Below are 24905 nucleotides of genomic sequence, written 5' to 3'. Positions count from 1 at the left end.
GGCATTCCTGTCCAGTGCCAGCCAGGGTAAGCCTTACACAGGTTTAAAATCACCAGCCTCCTCTATACTTAGGAGAAACTGATGAGATGAAGGGGTACATATTTTTCTATCTTGAAAGGTGAAAAGAAAGTGTTCTTTCCTCTATCAGTGAATGAATGCAATGAATGAATGCTGAGTTGGCAGAATTAAAGACATTACCAGTTTTTGGAAAAAGCGTATCTGATTTTGCTTGTCCATTCCTGTACAGAAGAAATCACACAATTCTGCATGATTAATAAAAGGAATGCAATGTTTCTGCTTAACATTTGAACATATGGATTTTTCTTTTTAGATGACATCTTTTTAAAAAAATCTTAGTTGATTTTTTATAGAACTTGTGAATCTTTCCAAATCATACTAAAGTCATGATAAACTTTGCCAGCCAAAAGAAGTAAAATATTATCATAACAGTAAGGCATGTATATAAGGAAGCTTCCACAAGGAAATCTGCAAAATCACTAAATATCTTTCCTAAAGATTGGTTAAATATTGATATACAAGAGTACTTGTATACTAGTTACAAGTGTTTTTAAAAAACAAAACTTTTAAAGATTGCAATCTGATAAAAACAACAACAAAGTTAAATCGCTAAGTCAGGAAACTCAAATCTATCCAGAAATATCTTATCAAGCTAAAGAAGTCCTGAGAGAAATACTCCAGTGTCCTAATCACCTCTGAGAATCTATGATTCTTTCCTGTCTATTCACATTACTTCCTTTCTTCAAACCTCACTTCCAATCTGCCTCCTCCAGGAAGTCTTCCCTGATACTGAGTCCATTCACTCTGTTCATGCCATTACTCTGTCTTTTCTGCCCCCAGATCAATGCCAATGAATCCAAGCTCTTTAGCTCTTTTGTATGTTTCATGGTTACAGATGTTATTCTTAGTGTTACCTATGTTGAAAATGCATATACTTTCTACATTTATATTTTCAGTTAGTTCTCTCAATTGATTATAAACAACTAAATAGTGCTTTAGTTTTTTTGTCCCAGACAGTTCTAAATGTTTAAAAAAAAAAAAGAACATTATATAGTGCTGATTCTCTGCCACGTGTGGAAACTCTATAAAATATTCAATTTATAAATATTAACTCATTTAGCCCTATGAGGTAGATACTACTAGGTCTTGGGGTAAGACAGGGCTAATCTTGAACCAAGGTTGAGCAACTGCTAGTTTATTAGGTAAATTCTTTTCAACCTGAGACTCAGATTCCTTATCGATAACAGTAGCACCCTCAATAGATTACTGTGAGGACGAAGTGAAATAATGTATTTAGCAAATTTCTGCCACTCAACTATTTCTATTCCTATTACTGAATTTACGTTATTTTATACTGTATTTCCTTATTAGATTATAAGCTCCAGGAAGGCAAATAGAGTGTTTTATTCATTTTCATATTCTCTACAAAGTATCTAACAAAGAAACCAAAAAAAAAAAATTAGATTTTTACAGTAAAAATAAAGTAATTGGTACTTTTTGATCTCTACTCCTGAAGCAGCATACACTGAAGAACTATTGGGTGATATTTCTTTAAACAAGCTATTACTGAAAGGGTATCTGGTTTAAAATTGAGAAAGTAATCATTTTTTTCAGATCTCCCTAAAATGGACAAAAAATAAAAATGAAAAAAACCACTGCCATCTACTGATAATTCCTTATAATTGCATAAATCAATGAAAACAAGAATTTAGAGATTAGACAATATCAGTTATTCTTTCATTCAAGCCACATATGGGGTACATATATATATACAAAACATTGTGGGAAATATAAATATGAATTAACTGACTCTGATTTTAAAAATACAAATCTTATAATATCTACAGTATTTGATAATAAACAGAAAAATATTACATGTAAAAAATCATTCAGGAAAAACACTTTCAACTAAATAACTAGCTTTACAGAAAAAAATGCAATGGAAATACTATAATAAACCACCATGTCCTATATTAACTACTATTGTTTAGTCATTAAGTCGTGCCTGACTCTTTGAAACCCCATGCACTACACGCCAGGCTTCCCTGTCCTTCGCTATCTCCCAGAGTTTGCTCAAATTCACATCCATTGAGTCAGTGATGCCATCTTACCATCTCATCCTCTTCCTCCCTCTTCTCCTTTTGCCTTCAAATATCAACTATAGGCAACATTTATTAATTACCTGTAAGTATTTTCACATAGTGGGGTCATTCCTGGAGGCTCAGTGGTAAAGAATCCACTGACCAGTGCAGGAGACATGGGTTTGATTCCTGGGCTGGGAAGATCCCCTGGAGGAGGAAACAGCAACCTGCTCCAGTCTTCTTGCCTGGGGAATTCCATGGATAGAGAAGCCTGGAAGGCTACAGTCCATGGGGTTGCAAAGAGTCGGACATGACTTAGTGACTAAGCAACAACTTTCACATAGATTATGTTTTATCCTTCAGAGCAGTCCTACAGTCTAGACATTACTTTAACCTATATTTTGAAAATGAGGAAACTAAAATTTGGAGAAATTAGGAAATTTGCCAAAGGTCATACATCCAAATAGGAAGGATGAAATTTGAAGCAATTAGGATCCAAATTAACATTTATTAGGTATTTAATATGTACTTAGGCATTGTAATAAACAATATTTGTGCACTATCTCATTTGAATTCAAGAGGCAAGTGCCTATAATAGACCCTTGGAAGGAGATCTTTAAAAGGCCATGTTTCCAGCTTTTGGAAATTCATCATCCGGTACCTCCCTCTAAGTTAATGAGCAAAACAAAGCAAGGCTGTCAAATTCTTCCCCCCACCCTCCCAGCCCCAGGGTTTTGAGAGCTTCTGGCTCAAAAGAATTAAGAGGCAACCATCCATGTGCACCCATGTCACATAAACATCATTTTTCATCCAGAATGGAAAAAACTACTATGTGGACCTGCCAGGTAGTTTTAATTAAGTTTATAATTTCCTCCCACCTCTTTTAGAACAAATATTTCATGAGAAAACAAGGAGAAAAATTGTGTAGATAATTTTCAAATGGGTAGGAAATTGCCTTTGTTTTTCCAAGTGGGAGAGGAAGTTTAACATCTCAAGTTTATTTTGACTGGGGAAGCTAGAAAACTAACCTGGGGAAAGATAAAAGTTTTCCTGAGACTTATGGTACTGGCATAAAGACAGAAATATAGATCAATGGAACAAAATAGAAAGCCCAGAGATAAACCCACGCTCCTATGGACACCTTATCTTCGACAAAGGAGGCAAGAATATAAAATGGAGAAAAGACAGTCTCTTTAACAAGTGGTGCTGGGAAAACTGGTCAGCCACGTGTAAAAGAATGAAACTAGAACACTTCCTAACACCATACACCAAAATAAACTCAAAATGGATTAAAGATCTAAATGTAAGACCAGAAACTATAAAACTCCTAGAGAAGAACCTAGGCAAAACACTCTCCGACATAAATCACAGCAGGATCCTCCAAGACCCACCTCCCAGAATATTGGAAATAAAAGCAAAAATAAACAAATGGGACCTAATTAAAATCAAAAGCTTCTGCACAGCAAAGGAAACTCTAAGCAAGGTGAGAAGACAGCCTTCAGAATGGGAGAAAATAATAGCAAATGAAGCAACTGATAAAGGATTAATCTCCAAATTATACAAGCAGCTCCTGCAGCTTAATTCCAGAAAACTAAGTGACCCAATCAAAAAATGGGCCAAAGAACTAAACAGACATTTCTCCAAAGAAGACATAAAGATGGCTAATAAACACATGAAAAAATGCTCAACATCCCTCATCATCAGAGAAATGCAAATCAAAACCACAATGAGATACCATTTCACACCAGTCAGAATGGCTGCTATCCAAAAGTCTACATGCAATAAGTGCTGGAGAGGGTGTGGAGAGAAGGGAACCCTCTTACACTGTTGGTGGGAATGCAAACTAGTACAGCCACTATGGAGAACAGTGTGGAGATTCCTCAGAAAACTGGAAATAGAACTGCCATATGATCCAGCGATCGCACTCCTGGGCATACACACCGAGGAAACCAGAATTGAAAGAGACACATGTACTCCAATGTTCACTGCAGCACTGTTTATAATAGCCAGGACATGGAAGCAACCTAGATGTCCATCTGCAGATGAATGGATAAGAAAGCTTTGGTACATATACACAATGGAGTATTTCTCAGCCATCAAAAAGAATGCATTTGAATCAGTTTTAATGAGGTGGATGAAATTGGAGCCAATTATACAGAGTGAAGTAAGCCAGAAAGAAGAACATCAATACTGTATATTAACGCATATATATGGAATTTAGAAAAATAGTAACCTGAACCCTGTATAAGAGACTGCAAAAGAGACATAGGCATTTAGAACAGTCTTTGGGACTCTGTGGGAGAGGGTGAAGGTGGAATGATTGGGGAGAATGGAATTGTAGCATGTATATTATCATAAGTGACCAGTCCAGGTTCGACGCATAAATTTTCCTCTGTTCAAAAAAAAAACATGATGGAATCAGTTCTGGATGGTTCAATTCCAATAAAAAACTAAAGAGGTATCATGGGAAAAATATAACATACTGCACATATTAGTAAGAATCAATAATACACAATTCAGGTAAAAAAAGACTATTTCTACCACATGGTTTCAAGAATCAGAGTCATCCCAAAAGAATAAATTAATTGAATCATTAAAATTAAAAAATTATTATAATATCATACCTATTGTATGGAAGAGTCTTAAAATCTGCTGAAACTAGGGATTATTCTCTTCTCTGGCTAGGCAATGAAATTAAAGTTTCAGGCTGCTGAAAAGAGAAAGTAACCAGAGGATTGGTACTGTTCCTTAACTTCCTTTCAGAGAGAATGTAGAGAATATTTATATCTTATTCATTGTTTATAGCTTTAAGTCAAAGGTGGGATTTCTCTGAATGCGAGTTTGATGTATGAAGCAGGGCACCAAAAGCCAGTGCTCTGTGATAACCTGGAAGAATAGGGTGGAGAGGGAGGTGGGAGGGGGCTTCAGCATGGAGAGGTCCTATGATGGATTCATACTGATGTATGGCAAAAAAAACATCAAAATACTGTAAAGTAATTATCCTCCAATTAAAATACATACATAAATATTTTTTAAAAATATTACTGCCTCCATAATTACAAGAGAACACATTTTGTTGTTTTAAGCCATCCAGTTTGGTCATTTGTTATGGAAACTAATGTAAGTTTTTCACAAGGAAATTTGCATGTTTTATGTCCATTTCTGGAAGGACTCATAAAATCTAGTGTAAATGGCTTAAAGACAACTGTTACCAGTTTTTAAATTATCAAGATAAGGATTTACAGGGTGATGTAACAATTCCTGGTGATTTTCCCAATGGTTCCCCTTAACAGCCAGGCACTATCTCTGTCCCCCAAAGACTTTTTAAGTCTCTATGGGTGAAGTTTCCACTGTTTTCCCATGTCTTTCCCTTGAAGTAATGGGCCCAGATGCCATGATCTTAGTTTTCTGAATGTTGAGCTTTAAGCCAACTTTTTCACTCTCCTCTTTCACTTTCATCAAGAGGCTCTTTAGTTCCTCTTCACTTTCTCCCATAAGGGTGGTGTCATCTGCATATCTGAGATTATTGATATTTCTCCCGGCAATCTTGATTCCAGCTGTGCTTCTTCCAGCCCAGCGTTTCTCATGATGTACTCTGCATATAAGTTAAATAAGCAAGGTGACAATATACAGCCTTGATGTACTCCTTTTCCTATTTGGAACCAGTCTGTTGTTCCATGTCCAGTTCTAACCATTCTTTCCTGACCTGCATATAGATGGTGATTGCAGCCATGAAATTAAAAGACGCTTACTCCTTGTAAGGAAAGTTATGACCAACCTAGATAGCATATTAAAAAGCAGAGACATTACTTTGTCAACAAAGGTCCGTCTAGTCAAGGCTATGGTTTTTCCAGCGGTCATGTATGGATGTGAGAGTTGGACTGTGAAGAAAGCTGAGAGCCGAAGAATTGATGCTTTTGAACTGTGGTGTTGGAGAAGACTCTTGAGAGTCCCTCGGACTGCAAGGAGATCCAACCAGTCCATCCTAAAGGAGATCAGTCCTGAGTGTTCATTGGGAGGACTGATGCTAAAGCTGAAACTCCAATACTTTGGCCACCTCATGTGAAGAACTGACTCATTGGAAAAGACCCTGATGCTGGGAGGGATTGGGGGCAAGAGGAGAAGAGGACGACAGAGGATGAGATGACTGGATGGCATCACCGACTCAATGGACATGAGTTTGGGTAAACTCCGGGAGTTGGTGATGGACAGGGAGACCTGGTGTGCCGCGATTCATGGGGTCACAAAGAGTCAGACATGACTGAATGACTGAACTGAAGTAGATGCAAAGTCAAATAATGAAAATGTAGAGGTACAGTGTGTGTTTTCTAAGTCTACCTACACTTAACCTCTCACCAATTAACTCATTCTATTTCCTTTAAGATCATAAGCTGCAAATCCCCACATCACGCTGAATGTGCATGCTGAATGCTGAAGGGTTAGAAAGCCACTCTCCAATGAGTCTGCCCACTTCTCCTACCAGTGAACACTGTATATCTGACAATGTCACTTGTGTTTGTTCTCAAACCTGTTTATGCCAGTTGAACCTGTCATTGTGCTTTCACAATTTAAATATTCAGTAAACCAATGTAATAGTGTGGGAAAAAAAGTTTGTTCTTTAAAAGCTACATTTATATTTTTCAAGACCCAATTAAGGTAAGTTGTTTGAATGCGTGAGATAACTATAAAAAGATTATAAAGAAGCAATTTGCACTCAGATAGCTTCACAAGTATCTCTTGCATGCATAAGTCGCTTCAGTTGTGTCCAATTCCTTGGGATCCCATGGACTGTAGCCCGCCAGACTCCTCTCCTCTGTCCATGGGTATTCTCTAGGCAAGAATACTGGAGTCAGTTGCCATTCCTTTCTCCAGGGGATCTTCCTGGCCCAAGGATTCATAGAACCTATGTCTCTCCTGCATTGGCAGGTAGGTTCTCTACCACTAGTGCCACCCGGGAAGCTTCATTTTCCTCTTAAAAGAATGAAATTTTGAGAAAGCTTAGCTGATGGTTGGGAAGTGTACTTTATGGTAGCAATATGACATAGAACTCTAATCTGGAGGCCATGTACAAAGGAAAGGCTGTGGCAAAAGGCTGTGCCACTCAACAAACTGGCAAACAAGCATGTAGTTGTTTCAGGTTAAAAAAAGAACCTTTAAGGTATTATGGTATGCTTTTTATACTTATTCATGACTGGTTTAATTTTCCTTTGAAACAGTTTTGTTTAGATATAATTTATATACTACCATGTTCATATTTATGAAGTATACAATTTAATGTTTAATTGACTTTTTCAATGTATTGCTTGGTTATGGATCCATATTTCATCTATGAATGAGCTTCTCCTGTACAAACAAAATGCTATAAGTAGTTGATTGTGCTTGGTGAGGGGATGGGGCTTCAAGGAAGGTTATATTTGAGCTTGGAGGGACTTGAACAAGTAGCTGTTAAAAAAAAAAAAAGTATATATAGAGAACAATGTTCTAAGTAGAAGAAACAGTTTATGTAAAGGATGAAATCATATGGTGTTCCAAGGAACAGCCTTTACTTTGAGTGATTTGGTAATAGGGAAGTCATTTTTTCAAATCTAATTATGCATCTGAATCATCTGTAGAGATTAAAACAAAACAAAAAGCAAAGCAAAACAAGCTGAGACTTGACTCCTTGAGTTTCTGATTCAAATGTGTATCTGGAGGTGGTAGAGGGGGGTGGTCCCTGCATTTCTTTTTAAAGTTCTACTTGTAGTTCTGATGTGCAGCCAGGATTGAGAGCCACTGGAGTGGGGGAATGGGAATGAGATGAGTGTCAGATCAGGCCATAGTCCAGGACCAGATGGTGAAATGAAATGGTTTGTAAATACAATATAATGACAAACTTTCTCTTCCCTGATGGCTTCTCTATTTTGAAATATTTCTTTTTTTAACTTGTTTACTGTTTCATGACAGGAAATAAATGACCACCATCGTCTATAAAAACAGACATAAATGTTTTAACCCAGCTTTGTAACTAAAGACCTCCATTTTGTTTTCAGTGATATTCAACATAAAACAAGCTTGGGTAGAGTGGATCCCGTGCAACACCTACCACTCAGTGCTCTTAATAAATATCCAGAAAAATAATGAAAATACAGCTTTTGGGAAAAATATCTGCCAGATACTGAAGAGTGGGTTAACTAATGGGTGGATTGGCGACTCCATTCTCTATTCAAACAGAATAGCAGCAGTCTCAGTTCCCAGTGCTCTTCTAATCTCCTAGATTGCTGAGATTCTTTCTTTCAGGGAAACATTCTTCAGAACTTACGTGAGCAACTGTGAGAAAAAGGGGACCCCTCCTTCTATCATAACCAGTGCCACAGGAAGTACCTTGTCTCCTACTCTTCGAAGGTTGGAGATATTTTCCCTTTGGCCACAGCATCTACCATCTACATACGTACGAGCTGTTTAGTATTTTAAAATAAATAAATGTTACGCTCTTTGAGGGGAGAAAGGGGGTGCTAATTTACACTTTTATGACAACTCTTAAGGTCAGTGCCTTCTAATTTTCTACGCTTTATAAGGACATCGTTTTACCCACATACGTTAAGGAGCTATGAAGTCTAGTCAGCAAGTTAAGGGATCAGCAAAAAAGGCAAAGGAGGGTTCAGCCAACTTGTTTCTGGAAACAAAGCCAAACAGTAAAGAAGAAAAAAAAAAAATCTGCCTCAGGAGGCGCAGTACGTGAACTTTGACGAGACACAGTGCCAAGTGCTAACGTAAGGAGGTTCTGGGGCAAGGGCTCTGAGGATGAAACTGGGGGTCCCGAGGGCGCCGAGCGGGGACGCAGGAGAGGGCGTCGTCGCCCGGGAAGGGAGGCGGCCGCCGCCCCCGGCCGCTCCGCCGCGCGCCCCGTCGGGAGGCCGGCCCGGCTCCCTCACCGCCCGCCCCTCGCCCGCCCCGCCTCCTGCCCGGCCTCCCCCCGCGGACCTGCCCAGAGCTGCGCTCCGCGCGTCCGCTGCTCGGTTCCCGTTCCTCCTCCAGGAGCCGCGCGGCGGATGCGGGCTGGCGGCCGCCGGACCCGGAACTGCTGACGGCTCCCCACGCTCCGGCGCGTCCGCCCCCCGGGTCGCTCCCGCCACCGGCCCCCCGTTCCGGGCTCCGCAGCCGTCGGGTGGATGCGGGGCGGGTGCCCCGTCCGCAGTCAAGCGGGTGCAGCGGCTGAGGCGGGACGGGCGCCGCCCTCGCAGCGGCGGGGACCCGGCTGAGGACTGCGGGGGCGCACGCTCGCGGCCTCTGGGTCTCGTTCAGGCTCAGGACCGGGGCCGGCAGACGCCTCAGAGCCCTGGCTCGCCGCCGGGCGTGCAACCGAAAGTGACGGACGACGGCCTCGAGTGTGCGCCCCACCGTCAGCAAGGCCCGCAGGGGCGAGGGCCCGGCATGTGGGCAGCGGCCGACCCGCGGGGCCGAGCGTCGACCGGGCGGTGGCCGAGGCGTCTGTCGTGCGGCCTTACTCGGTGCGGAGGGCGCGGGCTAGGTGGGGCAGAGGCTGGCACCGGAGGGGGTCACCGGAGACCGAGCGGCAGCGCGGAGGGGCGGGCAGGGGATGGGGTGAGAAACCGCGTGAGTGCAGCGCGGGGTGAGGAGAGCAGGGGCGGGGCGGGGCGCACGTGATCCAAACGGCAGTTGCGTGACCGTTGGACTCAGGAAGGGACCGAGTACGGAGTGCTAATGTAGCGAGGTGTTGCCATACCCGTGAATCCTGGAGGCAAACCTCTCGGTCATCTCTGCTCTTAACCTTCAAAACGGATTTTTTTAAAAAATTGAGTACAGTTAATTTACAATATTAATTTTGGGTTCAACATGGTGAGTCAACATTTTTATAAATTATACGCCATTTAAGGTTATTCTCAAATACTGGCTGTATTATCTGTGGTGTGCAATATATTCGTGTAGCTTATTTATTTCATACATAGTGGTTTGTATCTTAATCCCCTTACCCCTATCTTGCCCCTCCCCTGTTCCCTCAAGCTGCTGGTAACCGCTCATATCTGTGAGTCTGTTTCTGGGCGGAGCGGCGGCGGGGTGGGGGGGACAGGGAAATACACTTTTCCTGGAAAAAAAAAATTTAAAAGCAACTCCATTTAATTTTATTGAATTTAAGGCCCAGGTATTTCGTAGGAAGGGATGTGACCTAACAAGCCTGTCATGTCAGGATTAGTGATATATCAATGATACGTTGACACCCTGTAATTAAAAAACAGGACTTCCTCTAAGTCAATAAGTAATTCCCTACTTAAAATTTACTACCTGAAAACAAAACCAAACCTGTTGTTCTACTGGAAAGATGTACAGTACATTCACAAGATGAATTAAGAGCTGGTTTTGCTTTCATTGTCATGGTTCTCTTCTGATAAATAGTGGATTAGCTTGTCTGGGAGGAGTCCAGGCTCACTCTTCTGGTTAGATTTTTAAATCAATGCAATTCTTCTTTTTACCCATCCACAAGTTTCTGTTGTAACTATAATTATATTGATATAATTTTGCATTCTTCAGTTCATTTCAGTTCAGTCGCTCAGTCGTGTCCGACTCTTTGCAACCCCATGAATCACAGCACGCCAGGCCTCCCTGTCCATCACCAAATCCTGCAGTTCACTCAAACTCATGTCCATCAAGTAGGTGATGCCATCCAGCCATCTCATTCTCTGTCGTCCCCTTCTCCTCCTGCCCCCAGTCCCTCCCAGAGTCTTTTCCAGTGAGTCAGCTTGTCGCATGAGGTGGCCAAAGTATTGGAGTTTCAGCTTTAGCATCAGTCCTTCCAATGAACACCCAGGATTGATCTTTAGAATGGACTGGTTGGATCTCCTTGCAGTCCAAGGGACTCAAGAGTCTTCTCCAGCACCACAGTTCAAAAGCATCAATTCTTCGGCGCTTAGCTTTCTTCACAGTCCAACTCTCACATCCATACATTTTGCATTCTTATGCTAATTTTTCTTTACAGGTGAATTTTGGGGGACACACAAACTTCATTGAAAGAACTTTGTACAGAATTGAATGATGGCAGAAGCAGTGTTGATTGATCTCTTTGGTTTGAAACTGAACTCTCAGAAAAGCTGTCATCAGACATTATTAAAGACACTGAATGCGGTCCGATACCACCATGGTGCCAAGGCCAAGTTCTTTTGCATAATGTGTTGTAGTAACATCAGCTGTGACAATGATAACTGTGAATTAGAGACCGGCAATGGATTATCAGCTCTCTTGAGAGAATTTGAGACTGTTAGCAATCCCAGCATAGCTGCCTCTTTGTATACAATTAAACAAAAAGTTGATGAAAAAAATTTGAGTTGCATTAAGGTAATTGTGCCTGTGCACCGGAAGACATTAATGAAGGCTTTCATTGATCAACTCTTTACTGATGTTTACAATTTTGAGTTTGAAGATTTACAGATGACTTTGAAGGGAAGTCTTTTGAAACAGTCTACTGAAGTAAACATAATCACAGCTCAAGAATTAGAAGCAATCCAGAATGAAATAGAAACATATTTGAGAAGTTTGCCAGCACTGAAGGGAGAATTAACCATTATCACATCTCCTTTGATCCCAGGTATGTTAAACACTATCAGTTGTTTTACTTGAATATGAAAAGCCAATCTTTCTTTACATGTTGTTCACCTCTTTTCCTTGTTTCTTTTGTAGACTAATGTGAGATTATATGTTCCTTAGCATCAGTTACAACATGGGAGTGTCATGGACAGCCTTATAGAGTCACAAGTGTGAAGGGATAGTCCCTTCAAAGCCACTCTAAATAAATTTGCTTTATGCAAATTCAGCTTTAAGACAAATCCCCCAGCCTTGGTTTTAAATGAGATTTATGACCCTAAGCATTTACTACTAAGAAATTCTGAAACGTTAACTCCATGGTGCCTTCACAGAAGAGTGAAATTTAAAACAGTCAATCTCACTTATTAGTAAAAGGATATTTACTGTGAGCTGTATGCTATTGGGATAACAAAAACTAATGGGAAAAAGATACCCTTTGAAGAGCAGTAATCCCACTGGGAAGGTAAAACAAACTCAAAACATTGTCATAAGAACAGATGAAGCTATAAAGAACTGTAGAAATTGGAAGCTGGATAGACTAATGCAGGGTGAGGTTATTAGGGAAAGTCTCAATGAGAGACTGGGCTTGTAAGGCTTTATAGTCTTTTGTACAGCCTGGTTTTAATCTTCGTTGTTTATCCTCAACAGATACTTTCATACATGGATTTACTACAAGAACAGGTGGGATATCTTACATACCAACTCTTAGCTCATTCAATCTCTTCAGTAGTTCCAAACGGAGAGATCCCAAGGCTGTTGTTCAAGAAAATCTGCGTAGGTTGGGGAATGCTGCAGGATTTAACGCGAATAAATTTTACCAAATAAAGGTACAATTTTGTTTCATATTTTGGAAGATTTAAAGTATATTCTTAAAAAAATAAAAATAAAGTATATTCTTGACTCTGCCAGTGACTGTATGGACTTTAAATAAACTATTTAATGTTTGTAGGCTAATGTTTTATCTAAAACTTGGGATAATGTTTGTGATTATTTTTCTTAGAGATACATATCATATTCCAAGGTCAATTCTATGATATAATACACACACACATACACACATCTGGAACTCCTTACATCTAAAAGTTCAGTTGTTTTTTAGTCACTAAGTTGTGTCCGATTCTTGTGACCCCATGGACTGTAGCCCACCAGGCTCCTCTGTCTATGGGATTTCCCAGGCAAGAATACTGGAGTGGGTTGCCATTTCCTTCTCCAGGGGGTCTTCCCGACCCAGGGATCAAACCTGAGTCTCCTGCATTGGTAGGTGAGTTTTGTTTTTTTTTTTTTACCACGGAACCACAAGGAAAGCTCCAGAGTATAGTACCACTGCCTTTTCGATTTAGAGGTAAGTTTCCTGAAAGGTGGAAGAGAAAAGCCATTGTTTTCTATATCAACAGTAGGAGGAACTAGGGTACAACTGATAATTGTTTCTTACAGAATTCTAGATATCTCTGACTCCAGGAAAAGTAAAAATATTATTGATTTGGAAATTTAATTTCTTTCAGTCAGTTAGTACTTTGTGGAAGGTACTGCTGTTAGGTTTAGAACCTAATGCTGAGAAAGATTGAGGGTAGGAGAAGAGGGTGACAGGGGATGAGATGGTTGGATGGCATCATCAACTTAATGGACATGAGTTTGGGCAAATTCTGGGAGATAATGAAGGACAGAGACGAATGGTGTGCTGCCATCCATGAAATCGAAGAGAGTTGGACACAACTGAGCAACTGAACAACTACTGCAGTTAAAGATTAACCCATCTCTAGTGAGGGGTGTTCATGATGGATGGACCATCTTGAATTTTTTTAAATTTATTTTTAATTGGGGGATAATTGCTTTACAATGTTGTGTTGGTTTCTGCCATACAACAATGTGATTTAGCCATAAGTATGTATATATCCCCTCCCTTTTGAACCTCCCATTGGCTATCTGTTTTACACATTAGTTAGTTCAGTCGCTCAGTCGTGTCCGACTCTTTGCGACCCCATGAATCACAGGACACCAGGCCTCCCTGTCCATCACCAACTCCCGGAGTTCACTCAGACTCATGTCTGTCGAGCTGGTGATGCCATCCAGCCATCTCATCCTCTGTTGTTCCCCTTCTCCTCCTGCCCCCAATCCCTTCCAGCATCAGGGTCTTTTCCAATGAGTCAACTCTTCGCATGAGGTGGCCAAAGTATCGGAGTTTCAGCTTCAGCATCAGTCCTTCCAGTGAACATGGAAGTGTGTATATGTCAATACTCTTTCAACCGATCCCACCCTCTCTTCCCTGCCCTCCTGCTGTGTCCACAAGTCTGTTCATTACGTCTGCATCTCTATTCCTGCCTTGCAAATAGGTTCATCAGTACTATTTTGATTTTTTTTAAATGTTGGAGTCTGCTTTCCTTTGAGGAAAATACATAGAGATTATCATATCCTAGAGTTAAGTAAATTTGTTATTATATACATATGGACCTGATGTATTTAAGGAATGCTAGTAACCTTAAATTGGTTATATAATTATGAACAAAATACATACTTTCAGAAAAGCTTATGGTATGAGAAATTCTATTTTAAAAGCATTTTTATTTCATATCTTTGGTATTAGACTGATCATGCCAATGATGTCTGGATTATGGGAAGGAAGGAGCCTGAATCTTATGATGGAATCACCACAAATCAAAGAGGAGTCACAATAGCAGCTCTTGGTGCTGACTGTATTCCAATAGTTTTTGCAGATCCTGTCAAAAAAGCATGTGGGGTTGCTCACTCTGGTAAGTGTACTTAGTTAAGCACCTAGGATTTTTACCAATTTTGGGGGAGAGTTATAATTTTTCCCCAAATTATAAAAGTTATCATTTCTTTCTGACAGACGTTGTTTTTGTTCATTCTGTAAGTAATGGTCCAACTCTCTGTGACCTCACAGGCTACAGCACTCCAGGCCTCCCTGTCCTTCACCATCTCCCAGAGCTTGCTCAGACTCATGGCCATTAAGTCGATGATACCATCCAACCATCTCATCCTCTGTCATCCCCTTCTCCTCCTGCCCTCAGTCTTTCCCAGCATTAATAGTTAATTACTACCCATGGTGATAAGTGTAAAGATAGAAGACAGCTAGTAGACTCTTAGGTCAGGAGCAGATACAAGGCGTTCTTATGTCAAATTATATGACTCAGAGTATAATCCCTAAAGAAAGCAGTTACCTAAGCTGATTGCTGGGAGATTTGTAAGATTTGGCTAGGTACCAATGTTTCTCAGCAGGAGTGTTATTAACATTTGGGGCAAGATAGTCTTACATTGCAGACTAAGTTTGCTTGCTTTCAGAATTCTTAATGCCAGTTATACTTGTAATAACCAAAAAGAAAAGCCTCTATGCTTTTCAAAACACTCCCAGGGAGTTGTACTGAGTTGTATTGTCTCTGGTTTGAGAAGTCTACCCTTGAAGTCTAGGTAGTAGGGAATAGGAAGGTTAGACATGTACAGAAGGTGTTTTTGAAAATGCAGCAGCGAGTGTGAAGATAAGAAAAAGATATGTTTGGAAAATTCATTTAGTTTAACATGCTATAGTTGATTAGCTTTAACTATTCTCTGAAAATAAGAATAAAGAATTTTTAGGTTCTATGTTTGTTAAGGTTTGGAATTTTGTTTGCTGGAGGTTTTTTAAAAATACTATTTAGATTATCCAGTGGTAAAAGCTGAAACTCCAATACTTTGGCCACCTCATGAGACGAGTTGACTCACTGGAAAAGACTCTGATGCTGGGAAAGGTTGGGGGCGGGAGGAGAAGGGGACGACGGAGAATGAGATGGCTGGATGGCATCACCGACTCTGTGGACATGAGTTTGAGTGTACTCCGGGAGTTGGTGATGGACAGGGAGGCCTGGCGTGCTGTGATTCATGGGGTCGCGGAGAGTCGGACACGACTGAGCGACTGAACTGAACTGAACTGAATGAGTCTTATGTAAAATGAGGAAGTGATCTTTTGGATTATCTTCTGCTTGTAAATCTATGACTACTTTGCATTTTAGACTATAGACAAATAAGAAAGTGGTTTTTTGTTTGTTTTGATCTAATTAAAGTAATGGAATTGAATGTCTAGAAGTCAGGTTTACTATTTAACATTGTCAAAAGTTATTTAAAATTTGAGTCTTAGTTCCTGGATATAAAATGCAAATATTATTTGTTACTTCCTGGGTTTTGAAACATTAAATTTAAAATTATCAAAGATAAATGAAACAGTCTTGAAAAGCAACAAAGTTAGATGTCTCATACTTCTTGATTTCAAAGCTTATTATAAAGCTACAATAATCAAAACAGTATGTATGGTACTGGCATAAAGACAATAGAGCAATGGAATAGAATAGACATTCCAGAAGCAAACTCTTGATTAGGGTCAAATGATTTTTGACAAAGTACCTAGACTATACAATGGGGAAAGGACAATTTCTTTAACAAATGGTACTGGGGAAACTGGATAGGCATATGCAAAAGAACAATGTTGGACCCTTATGTCATATGTAACTAACTCAAAGTAGATCAAAGATCTAAATGTAAGAGCTAAAACTAAAAATTATAGTAGAAAGTATGTGTAAATCCTTGTGATCTTGGATTAGGTAATGGTTTCTTAGCTATGATACCAAAAGCACAAGCAACAGAAGTAAAAATAGATAAGTTGGATTTTATCAAAAACAAAAATTTCTGTGCATCAAAGAACACAGTCAGCAAAGTGAAAAGTCAGCCCAACAGATTGAGAGTAAATATTTGCAGTTCATACATCTAATAAGGAGTTAATATTCAGAATACAAAAAGAAAACCTATAGTTCAACAACAACAAAAACTAAAAGATTTGATTGAAAAATGGGTAAAGGACTTTAGTTGATCTCTCTCCAAAGATGATATGCAAATGGCCAGTAAACATGTGAAAAGATGCCCAACATCACTAATTTGGAAAAAGCAAATCAAAACCACAGGATATCACCTTACATCCCTTAGAATGACTGATATTTTTAAAAAATGAAAATAAGTTTTGGTGAAGAGAAAGGGAAACCATGATGCACTATTGGTGGGAGTATAAAATAATGCAGCTGCCATGAAAAACAGTGTGATGGGTCCTCAAAAAGTTTTAAATAGAATTATCATATTATCCAACAGTTCCACTTCTGAACATATATCCAAAGAATTAAAAGCAGGATGTCAATAGGATATTTACACACCCATGCTCAAAACAGAAATTATTCACAATAACTAAGGGGAAAGGACCCTTAGAAAAATAGATAAACTGACCCTGCTCATTTTTAACTTAGATATAAATTAAGATGACATTTTGTTGTGTTTTGACTTTGCTTCTCTCTCTTTCTTCCTATTTACTAGGTTGGAGAGGTACCTTGTTAGGTGTTGCTATGGCTACAGTGAACGCTATGAGAACAGAATATGGCTGCAGTTTGGAAGACATTATTGTTGTATTGGGGCCTTCAGTCGGACCGTGCTGTTTTACTCTTCCAAGGGAATCAGCAGAGTCATTTCATAATCTTGATCCTGGATGTGTACGGCTGTTTGACTCACCAGATCCCTATGTTGACATCCGTAAAGCCACTAGGTATGTTTGATTTCAGGCTTCCCTGGTGGTTTAGTGGTAAAGATCTTGCCTGCCAATGCAGGAGATGTGGGTTTGATCCCTGGGTTGGGAAGATTCCCTGGAGAAGGAAATGGCAACCCACTCCAGTTTTTTTGCCTGGGAAATCTCATGGACAGAGGAGCCTGGCAGGCTGTAGTCCATGGGATACAAAAGAGTCAGACAGGACTTAGAGATTAAACAACAATTACGATTGATTTCAGTTCAGAACTGTAAGGGTGAAATCTACCATTTCCTGTTGTGTTCCTATTCTGTAACTGAACGACAGCTTGCATTGTTCCAAGCAGATCTTTCCCAGAGTTCCTTTATACTAATATCAATGCTTTTTCCATATTGCTTTGTCTGTTGGTAAAGTAAACTTTCTGTCTTTCGAAAAATCTTTATCCTAAGGATTCTTCTAGAACGGGGAGGAATTCTACCACAGAATATTCAGGACCAGAACCAGGATCTCAACCTCTGTACGTCTTGTCATCCTGACAAGTTTTTTTCCCATGTCCGAGATGGCCCTAACTTTGGTACACAGATTGGCTTCATCTCAATTAGAGAATGAGGTATAGTAGCTTCTCTCTCCCTGCTCTTCCTCCCTTCTCTTCCCTGCTTCCACCTTTCCCTCCCCTCATTTTGAAAAATAATTATATTTAACTTCACTCCTTTATTCCTGTAGGAAGAATTAATTTTCTACTTTTTAGTGAAACAATAATGGTAGAACAATTCATTTTCAGTGACGTATAAGGGCAGTATAAGAGTATAAAACAATTTTTCATTAAAAAATCCTTTTTGTGTGCCATTTAACTCTCCTATATACTTGACATCTTCTATTTTTATCATAACATCTTTATAATTTTTTAAATTCTTTTGAGTTTTAAGAAGAAATCCTTGCATAAAAAACCTAAATTTTAGAGTAATAATACATACACAGACCAGCCTAGTTTTACAACCAAACTTCCAACTGATTATCTGTAGCAGGAGTTGGTCAATTTTTTTAAAGGTCTAGATAGTACACATTTTAGGTGTTGTGGGACACATCGTCTCTGTCTCAGCTGTACAAGGCTGCTTTTGAAGCAGAAATGAATGAATATGTCTGTACTTCAGTAAAATTCTGTTGACAAAACAAGTGAGGGGCCAGATTTGGTCCACAGGGTATAGTTTGCTGACACTTGAACTACAGTCATAGAGCAGGATTGAGTGTAATTTCATTAAATTAGTATTTCTTAGAGATGGATTTTTTTTTGTTACACAAAATTTTGTGATAGTGATATGGCACTGACTCTTTAGCATATATCTGATTTTCCTTAAGGTTATTTTAACTGAATATTATTTTTAGTCTTTACAATGTCTTTAACTCTATAATATATAAAGACTGTAATAAATTTAGTGATCCTTTTAATAGCACTACTAATGGCCTCATATTTGATTTCTATGTATTTTTACAGATACTTGACTGGATTTTTGCATAACTATTTCCCGCTTCCTTCCAAACCAACTGTAAGAGAGAAGTGTAGCTGTTTGATATACTTAAAACCAAAAGGATTACAATGAATAATTCATCTTTCAGATATACTATCATTATTATCCAAAGCCAAATGATTTATTGATTTTAACAATAACTGACACAAAATCAGTATGATATAGTTTGTATGTTATACAGATAAGAATTATTCTTAAAGTTTGTCCTCTGTATTTGTTACATACATCAGGAATAAGTCTATTCAGTTTAGTATTTATTGGGTATCCTCTATTTGTCAAGCATTCTGTGAATCATAGATGAAATCAAGATGAGCAATACTTTTTCCCTTTGAGTCTAATGCAGCGGAAGAGATACACACTTGTAACACTTTAGTTTAATTTTAATAGCAGAAGAGTACAGGAGAAGGAGGATTCATTCTATCTGGAACGCAGACTGGAGAAGGTATTGCAGAGAAAATGACTTGTCACATGGATCTGAAAGACATATAGACTTTTCACAAAGAACAACCATAACAGGTTAAGGGAATACCATAAACTAGGGCATGAAATTGAAAGTGTTCTAGAAAGAGAAGGGTGTGGGTAGGAGTTACTGGAAAAACAGGTTAGAAACAAATTAGGGTCTTGAATGCTGTGTCAAAGAGTTTGGAGTTTATTTTCCAGACAAAGAGTAGGCATGGAAAATAGGGGAGTGTTTTTATGTCCTTGGCATTATATTTAACAGGATGGATTGGTGAGAGACTGAGATTAGTTAAGAGGCAATCAGAATACTTTAAAAAAGAAATAATGAAGCCCGAATGCAGTAGAAATTAAAATTGAGATGAGAGTAAATGAAACAGTATGACATTTCAGAGACGGAATCTGCAGATCCTGTTGTAGAGCATGGAGGTGAGAGGTGAGGACCAGTGGGGAAATCCTTGATTACTCCACAGTTTCTGCTTGATGACTGCCTGGAGTGGCAGCAAAGATAGGGAGGAGGTTTGGGACACGGGAGGAATAATGAATTTGACGCATAGACTGAAGTGCTTCCAGATGGAAATATGTGGTCAACAATTAGTTACAGAGACCTGGAACCTGGGAAGGAGCCAGGAAGAAAGAAATAGTACCTGGGTCTACTGGAATAGGCTGGGTCATCTTCACAGAAACACGGAGTGAGACAAAACGAGGTCCAAGGATGAAACCTTTCACACCTGGATTTGAAGAGCCAGAAACTGAACCAGTAAAAAAGATTAATCTAGAATAAAAAATACACAGTCATTTTGGGGAGAGAAGCCAGAAAAAGAAATCTTCAGGGAGTTCCCTGGTGGTGGTGTGGTTAGGATTTGGTGTTTCTACTGCGGAGGCCTGAATTTGATCCCTGGCCAGGGGTGGGAGGGATCATCCTGCTGGTTGCAGCCAAAACACAAGAAGAAACTAGTAGATTAATAACTGTGTTGAGGCTGTTCTGTGGTCGTTGTGGTGATTTCAGTGCTTTGAGGAAGAAGATGCACCAGTGTCAACTCTACTTTGCTAGTATTTATTGAAGTAAGTGAAGTTGCTTAGTGGTATCCAACTTTGGGACCCCATGGACTGTAGCCCACCAGGCTCCTCCGCCCATGGGATTTTCCAGGCAAGAATACTGGAGTGAGTTGCCATTTCCTTCTCCAGGAGATCTTCCCGACCCAGGGATTGAACCCGAGTCTCCCACATTGTAGGCAGACGCTTTACCATCTGAGTCACCAGGGAAGTCCAGAGAACGTAAAACACTAGGGGCTGTATTTTGATATAAGGGGTTTATATATATATATGTTCTGTGTAGGGGGGAATGAGTAGTTTTAAGTGTATGTGTAGGCTGAAGAGAAGGGTTAAGGTGTTTTCACTTGGGAAAATGGTATACATATTTTTAACATGAATTTTGTCACAATGAACCTTAAAAGGATTTCTTATTTCATATATTTCTTACCTGAATATGCAGAAAATTACATTTGTTTGGTACTTCTCATCCATTACCTCATTTTACCTTTACAGGTACTCTGAAGTACATAGGTCAGGTGCTATTCCTTTTATTCAGATGACCCTTGATGAGTTAGAGACTGAAATCACATAAATTGTGATAAAGTAAGATTTGAACCTATGTCTTGTGACCCCAAATCTCATTTCAGATTTTACAGTTAAAGCTATCTAAATTAAAATTTTACAACTTTTTGTTAATATCATTATTCTTATACTCAGTCAAAATTTTGTTGAGGTGCTGCTGCTGCTAAGTCACTTCAGTCGTGTCCGACTCTGTGTGACCCCATAGATGGAAGCCCACCAGGCTCCCCCGTCCCTGGGATTCTCCAGGCAAGAACACTGGGGTGGGTTGCCATTTCCTTCTCCAGTGTGTGAAAGTGAAAAGTGAAAGTGAAGTCGCTCAGTCGTGTCCGACTCTTAGCGACCCCACAGACTGCAGCCTACCAGGCTCAACCATCCATGGGATTTTCTAGGCAACAGTACTGGAGTGGCTTGCCATTGCCTTCTCCGTTGTTGAGGTGCTAGGGTAGATTAAAAAATAGTTGTAGCCCACATTTTTTTAATATCCAGTGAAAGGTGACAATCAATACAATAATTTCAATACTGTGATATGTGTTGGATGGTTGTGACAACCTGATACCTTGTTTAATTCTTTTATGAAACTCATGAGAAATTTATATAAAATACCTCATTTCAAAGTAAGGGCAAGCTAAATATCTGGTACTAATGCATATATATGGAATCTAGAGAGATGGTACTGATGAATTTATTTGCAGGGCAGCAGTGGAGAAACAGACATAGAGAACAGACTTATGGACACAGGTGGGGGGTGTGGAGGAGAGGGTGGGATGTATGGAGAGAGTAACATGGAAACTTACATTACCATATGTAAAGTAGATAGCCAACAGGAATTTGCTTTTTGTCTCAGGAAACTCAAACAGGGGCTCTGTAACAACCTAGAGGGGTGGGATGGGGAGGGAGATGGGAGGGAGGTTCAAGACAGAGGGAACGTATGTATACCTCTGGTTAATTCATGTTGATATTTGGCAGAAAACATTTTGTAAAGCAATTATACTTCAATTAAAAAATAAATACCTTTTAAAAAATACCTCACGTCTTCCAATTCAGGGTCGGCATTAAATACAAATTATAAGAGCAATGTCAAACTCATGCAAAATACTCTTGTTTCATGATAATAAGATTAAAGAATATTTCCACTGAGAAAGATGGATAATTTTCCAATTTGTCGCTCTATATTAGTCTGTTGAATGCAGAGTGTTAGGCAGCCATGTTTTACTTTATGTACCGAAATTATACTCCAAAGCCAAATAGATTACTTTTGAAAAAAATTATGTTTGATTGTTTATGACTTTGGATTATCTATGTCAAAGCATATAAAGAGAAGTTGTCTCCTTGCAATTTTACTGAGTGAGAAGTATTGATTCAGTAACTCAGAAACAGACTGTTACTGTTAAATAGTCATGTCTTATTGCCTCTACAAGATTCTCTCTCATGTTTAAGCATTTGTATATAGGTTTCTGGGACTGAAAGGGTGTAACTACAATGATGACTTTTAGTAAGTTTTGTTCTGTTTTCAATCTCAGTATTGCTGCTAACTGCACATGGAAAATGCAAGTTGTCATTTTAGTGAGATGGTAAATCAAAGTTTTAAATCAGAGTTCAGGACATCATTTTATAGAGGTACTAGTTGTCAAACTAAAATTTATCTAATTGTAATTTGAAATTCTGAGGGGTAGCATAGTGGCTAGTCATGCTATACTCCATTGCTTTACAAAGCAATGCAAAAAAAAATGGTCTTACCATGACGAGGTCACAGCTCTGCTACTTTTTACAAGTATCTCTGTTCTGTTTCTTGGTATAAAGTTGAACCAATCTTAACCTATGTGTTTGTACAAAATACATGTACAGCTCTTACTTTAGATACAACTTCTTTACACTTTCAAGTAGATAAAAACATTTAGGGATCCTCACCTGCCTGGGTCTCACTTCTACAGAATCTCCAGTAACTGCTTTTCTGTAAGTAGATTAGGGGGAGGAAATTCAGAGAAGCTTACTCCGTCATGTGGGAAACAAAATACCCATGGATTCAGAAGCTGGAAATAAGAGGACAATGACATATGAATTACACCACTTTATATCTCAGTTAGGATTTTATATTTGTTTTCACCTGTTTTCCTGAAGTTATCCTTCCAATGTATCCATCCTACTACTTTATGTGACCTTTTAGAGAATGCCATCAATCTGTAGAATTCCACTCAGTTACCTGTGTATTTGTGTATGTAGACACGGATCTGTGTGTGTGCTAATTAGTAAATGAGAAATATCTACGTGCCATGTAAGATACATAGCCTCTTTGCCCTAGCGTAAACTCACACAAAATACATTGGATGCAGTGGAATCGTAGGTTTCTCTGTATAAAAATTTTGTGAATCGTGCAGTAAAGAAGCGTGGTCCCTGTGCTCACTGCAGTGTTTATGGGGACTCTGGCCTAGAGCATGCCTGTTTCCATTGGAGGCAATGTTTTAAACTTTACTTGTGATGGCAAAGATGAGGCAGCTACTATAAGTAATGCACTGTGCCATGCTAGGTCATTGTGTAACTAAGGAAGAGGAAATCTGCCAGTACTGTTTTTTCTGGATTTAATACATTTAGTTTGGACTCAATGATCACATGTCAGTTATGTGGAGACAAACTTCTCATACTGTCCCCACAGATGCATTTTCTTTGTAGAAAAAGATATGCTTATGTCACACACCCCTGTGTTTGTGTCAGGGGCCTGAGGTGAACGATGCCCTTTCTGTGTCTGGAGCAACCTTTTTTATTTAATTCTCAGTAGGCTGGGATGTCCAGTTACTGTATCTTGTTAAGCAATTAACATTTCTAGCCGATTCAATAGCTCAAACTACTACAGTCCTTTCTAACAATAGCAACAATAAAAAGGGTACTCATTTCATGAGAAACATTTGAGTGTAAATTAGATTTATTTATGGTGACGATTGAGTTTTGAATTTTCATCCTTATTTTTGCATCACTCATTACTACATTTACATCTTACCAGTGTTTCCCTATTCCTTCACTTTCCTTAAGCATGTGTTTTAGTCTATTAGTGCCCTCAAGCTAATTATCGATGTATGAGAAATATGTGGAAGAGAGGATTAAGTTGATGCCACACATTCGAGGAGGTAAAAAAGTGATCCACAGTTTCCAACTGGTCAAGAACTTTACAAAGGATAGGAGATATAGCCAAAAACAAGATGTCAACTACACTTCAGTAAAATTTTTAAAAAACTAAATTGGCTATACCATTTTACAAAAAAAAGGCAGACTGTTCTAGATAAAAGTATGTTTATTAGGCCTAACAATCCCATGTAGTGAGTGATCCTAGTTTGATTCCATTGAGAAGAAATAAACTAAAAAATGTATTTTTGAGACAATTGGGAAAAATTTAAATATGGTTGAGGTATTAAATGATGACAGGAATTATCATTAATTTTTCTAGGGGGTTAATGATATTGCAGTCTTGTTAAAAATGTCTATGTTGATCCTTATTGTACTATGTAGGAGTAAACTGATGTGTTATATGCCAGTTACTATGAAATATTTTAGTAATAATAAAATGGACATGATGCAAATGTGGCAGTATCTTGGTAATTGTTGAACCTGAGTGATGGTTATCTGGGGGTGCATTGTACTATTTTCTCTGCTTTCCTGAATGTTTTCAATTGAGCCATAATTTATTGCCCTGCTAGTAATATTTAAAATAACATTTCTGTTTCGAAAAAATATGTACATGTTTCAGTTTTCTTTTTTTTTAAAGCAGAAGAGGAACAATGTCAACTTATTCTTGTACATACATGGTGTGGAGAGTGGAGAGAAGATAGCAACAATCTGTTAAACTCTTGTTTAAAAGAAGAGTTTGAGGGTTGTATGTCATTTATATTAGCACTTAATATAAATGAGGAGGAATAATTCACAAAATATCAGACAACAAGAAACTGCCTTTTCTCTAAATAAACTATCTTAATAAGCTTACTTTCACCTTTTCTATTATATGAAATGGAATCTGGCTGATACAATGATTAATGAAAAACTACATGAAGAGTTCATCCTCTGGCATAAGAATAGACTAAGAATAAAAATGTATGGCTTAA

At 38.9% G+C, this 24905-nt stretch overlaps 1 protein-coding gene across 3 annotated transcripts; it reads left to right on the top strand.

The window, feature by feature from the left end:
* Positions 1-9074: 9074 nt before the first annotated feature.
* On the top strand, positions 9075-24405 carry LACC1 (laccase domain multifunctional purine nucleosidase 1). Of its 3 annotated transcripts, XM_088842773.1 has the most exons (8): positions 9075-9586; positions 10626-10744; positions 11071-11676; positions 12321-12499; positions 14254-14419; positions 17016-17241; positions 17668-17828; positions 18711-24405. In XM_088842773.1, exons 3-7 carry the CDS (start codon positions 11124-11126, stop codon positions 17825-17827), a joined length of 1284 nt encoding a protein of 427 aa, XP_088698899.1. In that variant the 5' UTR covers positions 9075-9586; positions 10626-10744; positions 11071-11123; the 3' UTR covers position 17828; positions 18711-24405. The 3 variants fall into 3 exon arrangements, with proteins under 3 accessions (XP_088698899.1, XP_088698898.1, XP_088698900.1); XM_088842772.1 differs by lacking the exon at positions 10626-10744; XM_088842774.1 differs by lacking the exons at positions 9075-9586; positions 10626-10744 and adding an exon at positions 9752-9935.
* Positions 24406-24905: the final 500 nt, after the last annotated feature.

Source organism: Moschus berezovskii, chromosome 13 (genome assembly GCF_049115385.1).
Source record: "Moschus berezovskii isolate FMDL1 chromosome 13, NW_MosBer_1.0, whole genome shotgun sequence".
Taxonomy (NCBI): Eukaryota; Metazoa; Chordata; class Mammalia; order Artiodactyla; family Moschidae; genus Moschus; species Moschus berezovskii.
Note: the sequence above shows the minus strand (reverse complement) of the source record. Positions and strands in the feature narration are given on the sequence as shown.

What these genes read in the sequence shown, in the direction of transcription:
- LACC1 (XM_088842772.1), top strand. Translation starts at nt 11,124, where the DNA reads ATGATGGCAGAAGCAGTGTTGATTGATCTCTTTGGTTTGAAACTGAAC. An exon ending in CACATCTCCTTTGATCCCAG is followed by an intron (nt 11,677 to 12,320) that starts GTATGTTAAACA and finishes TATCCTCAACAG; the next exon opens with ATACTTTCATACATGGATTT. An exon ending in GACATCCGTAAAGCCACTAG is followed by an intron (nt 17,242 to 17,667) that starts GTATGTTTGATT and finishes CTTTATCCTAAG; the next exon opens with GATTCTTCTAGAACGGGGAG.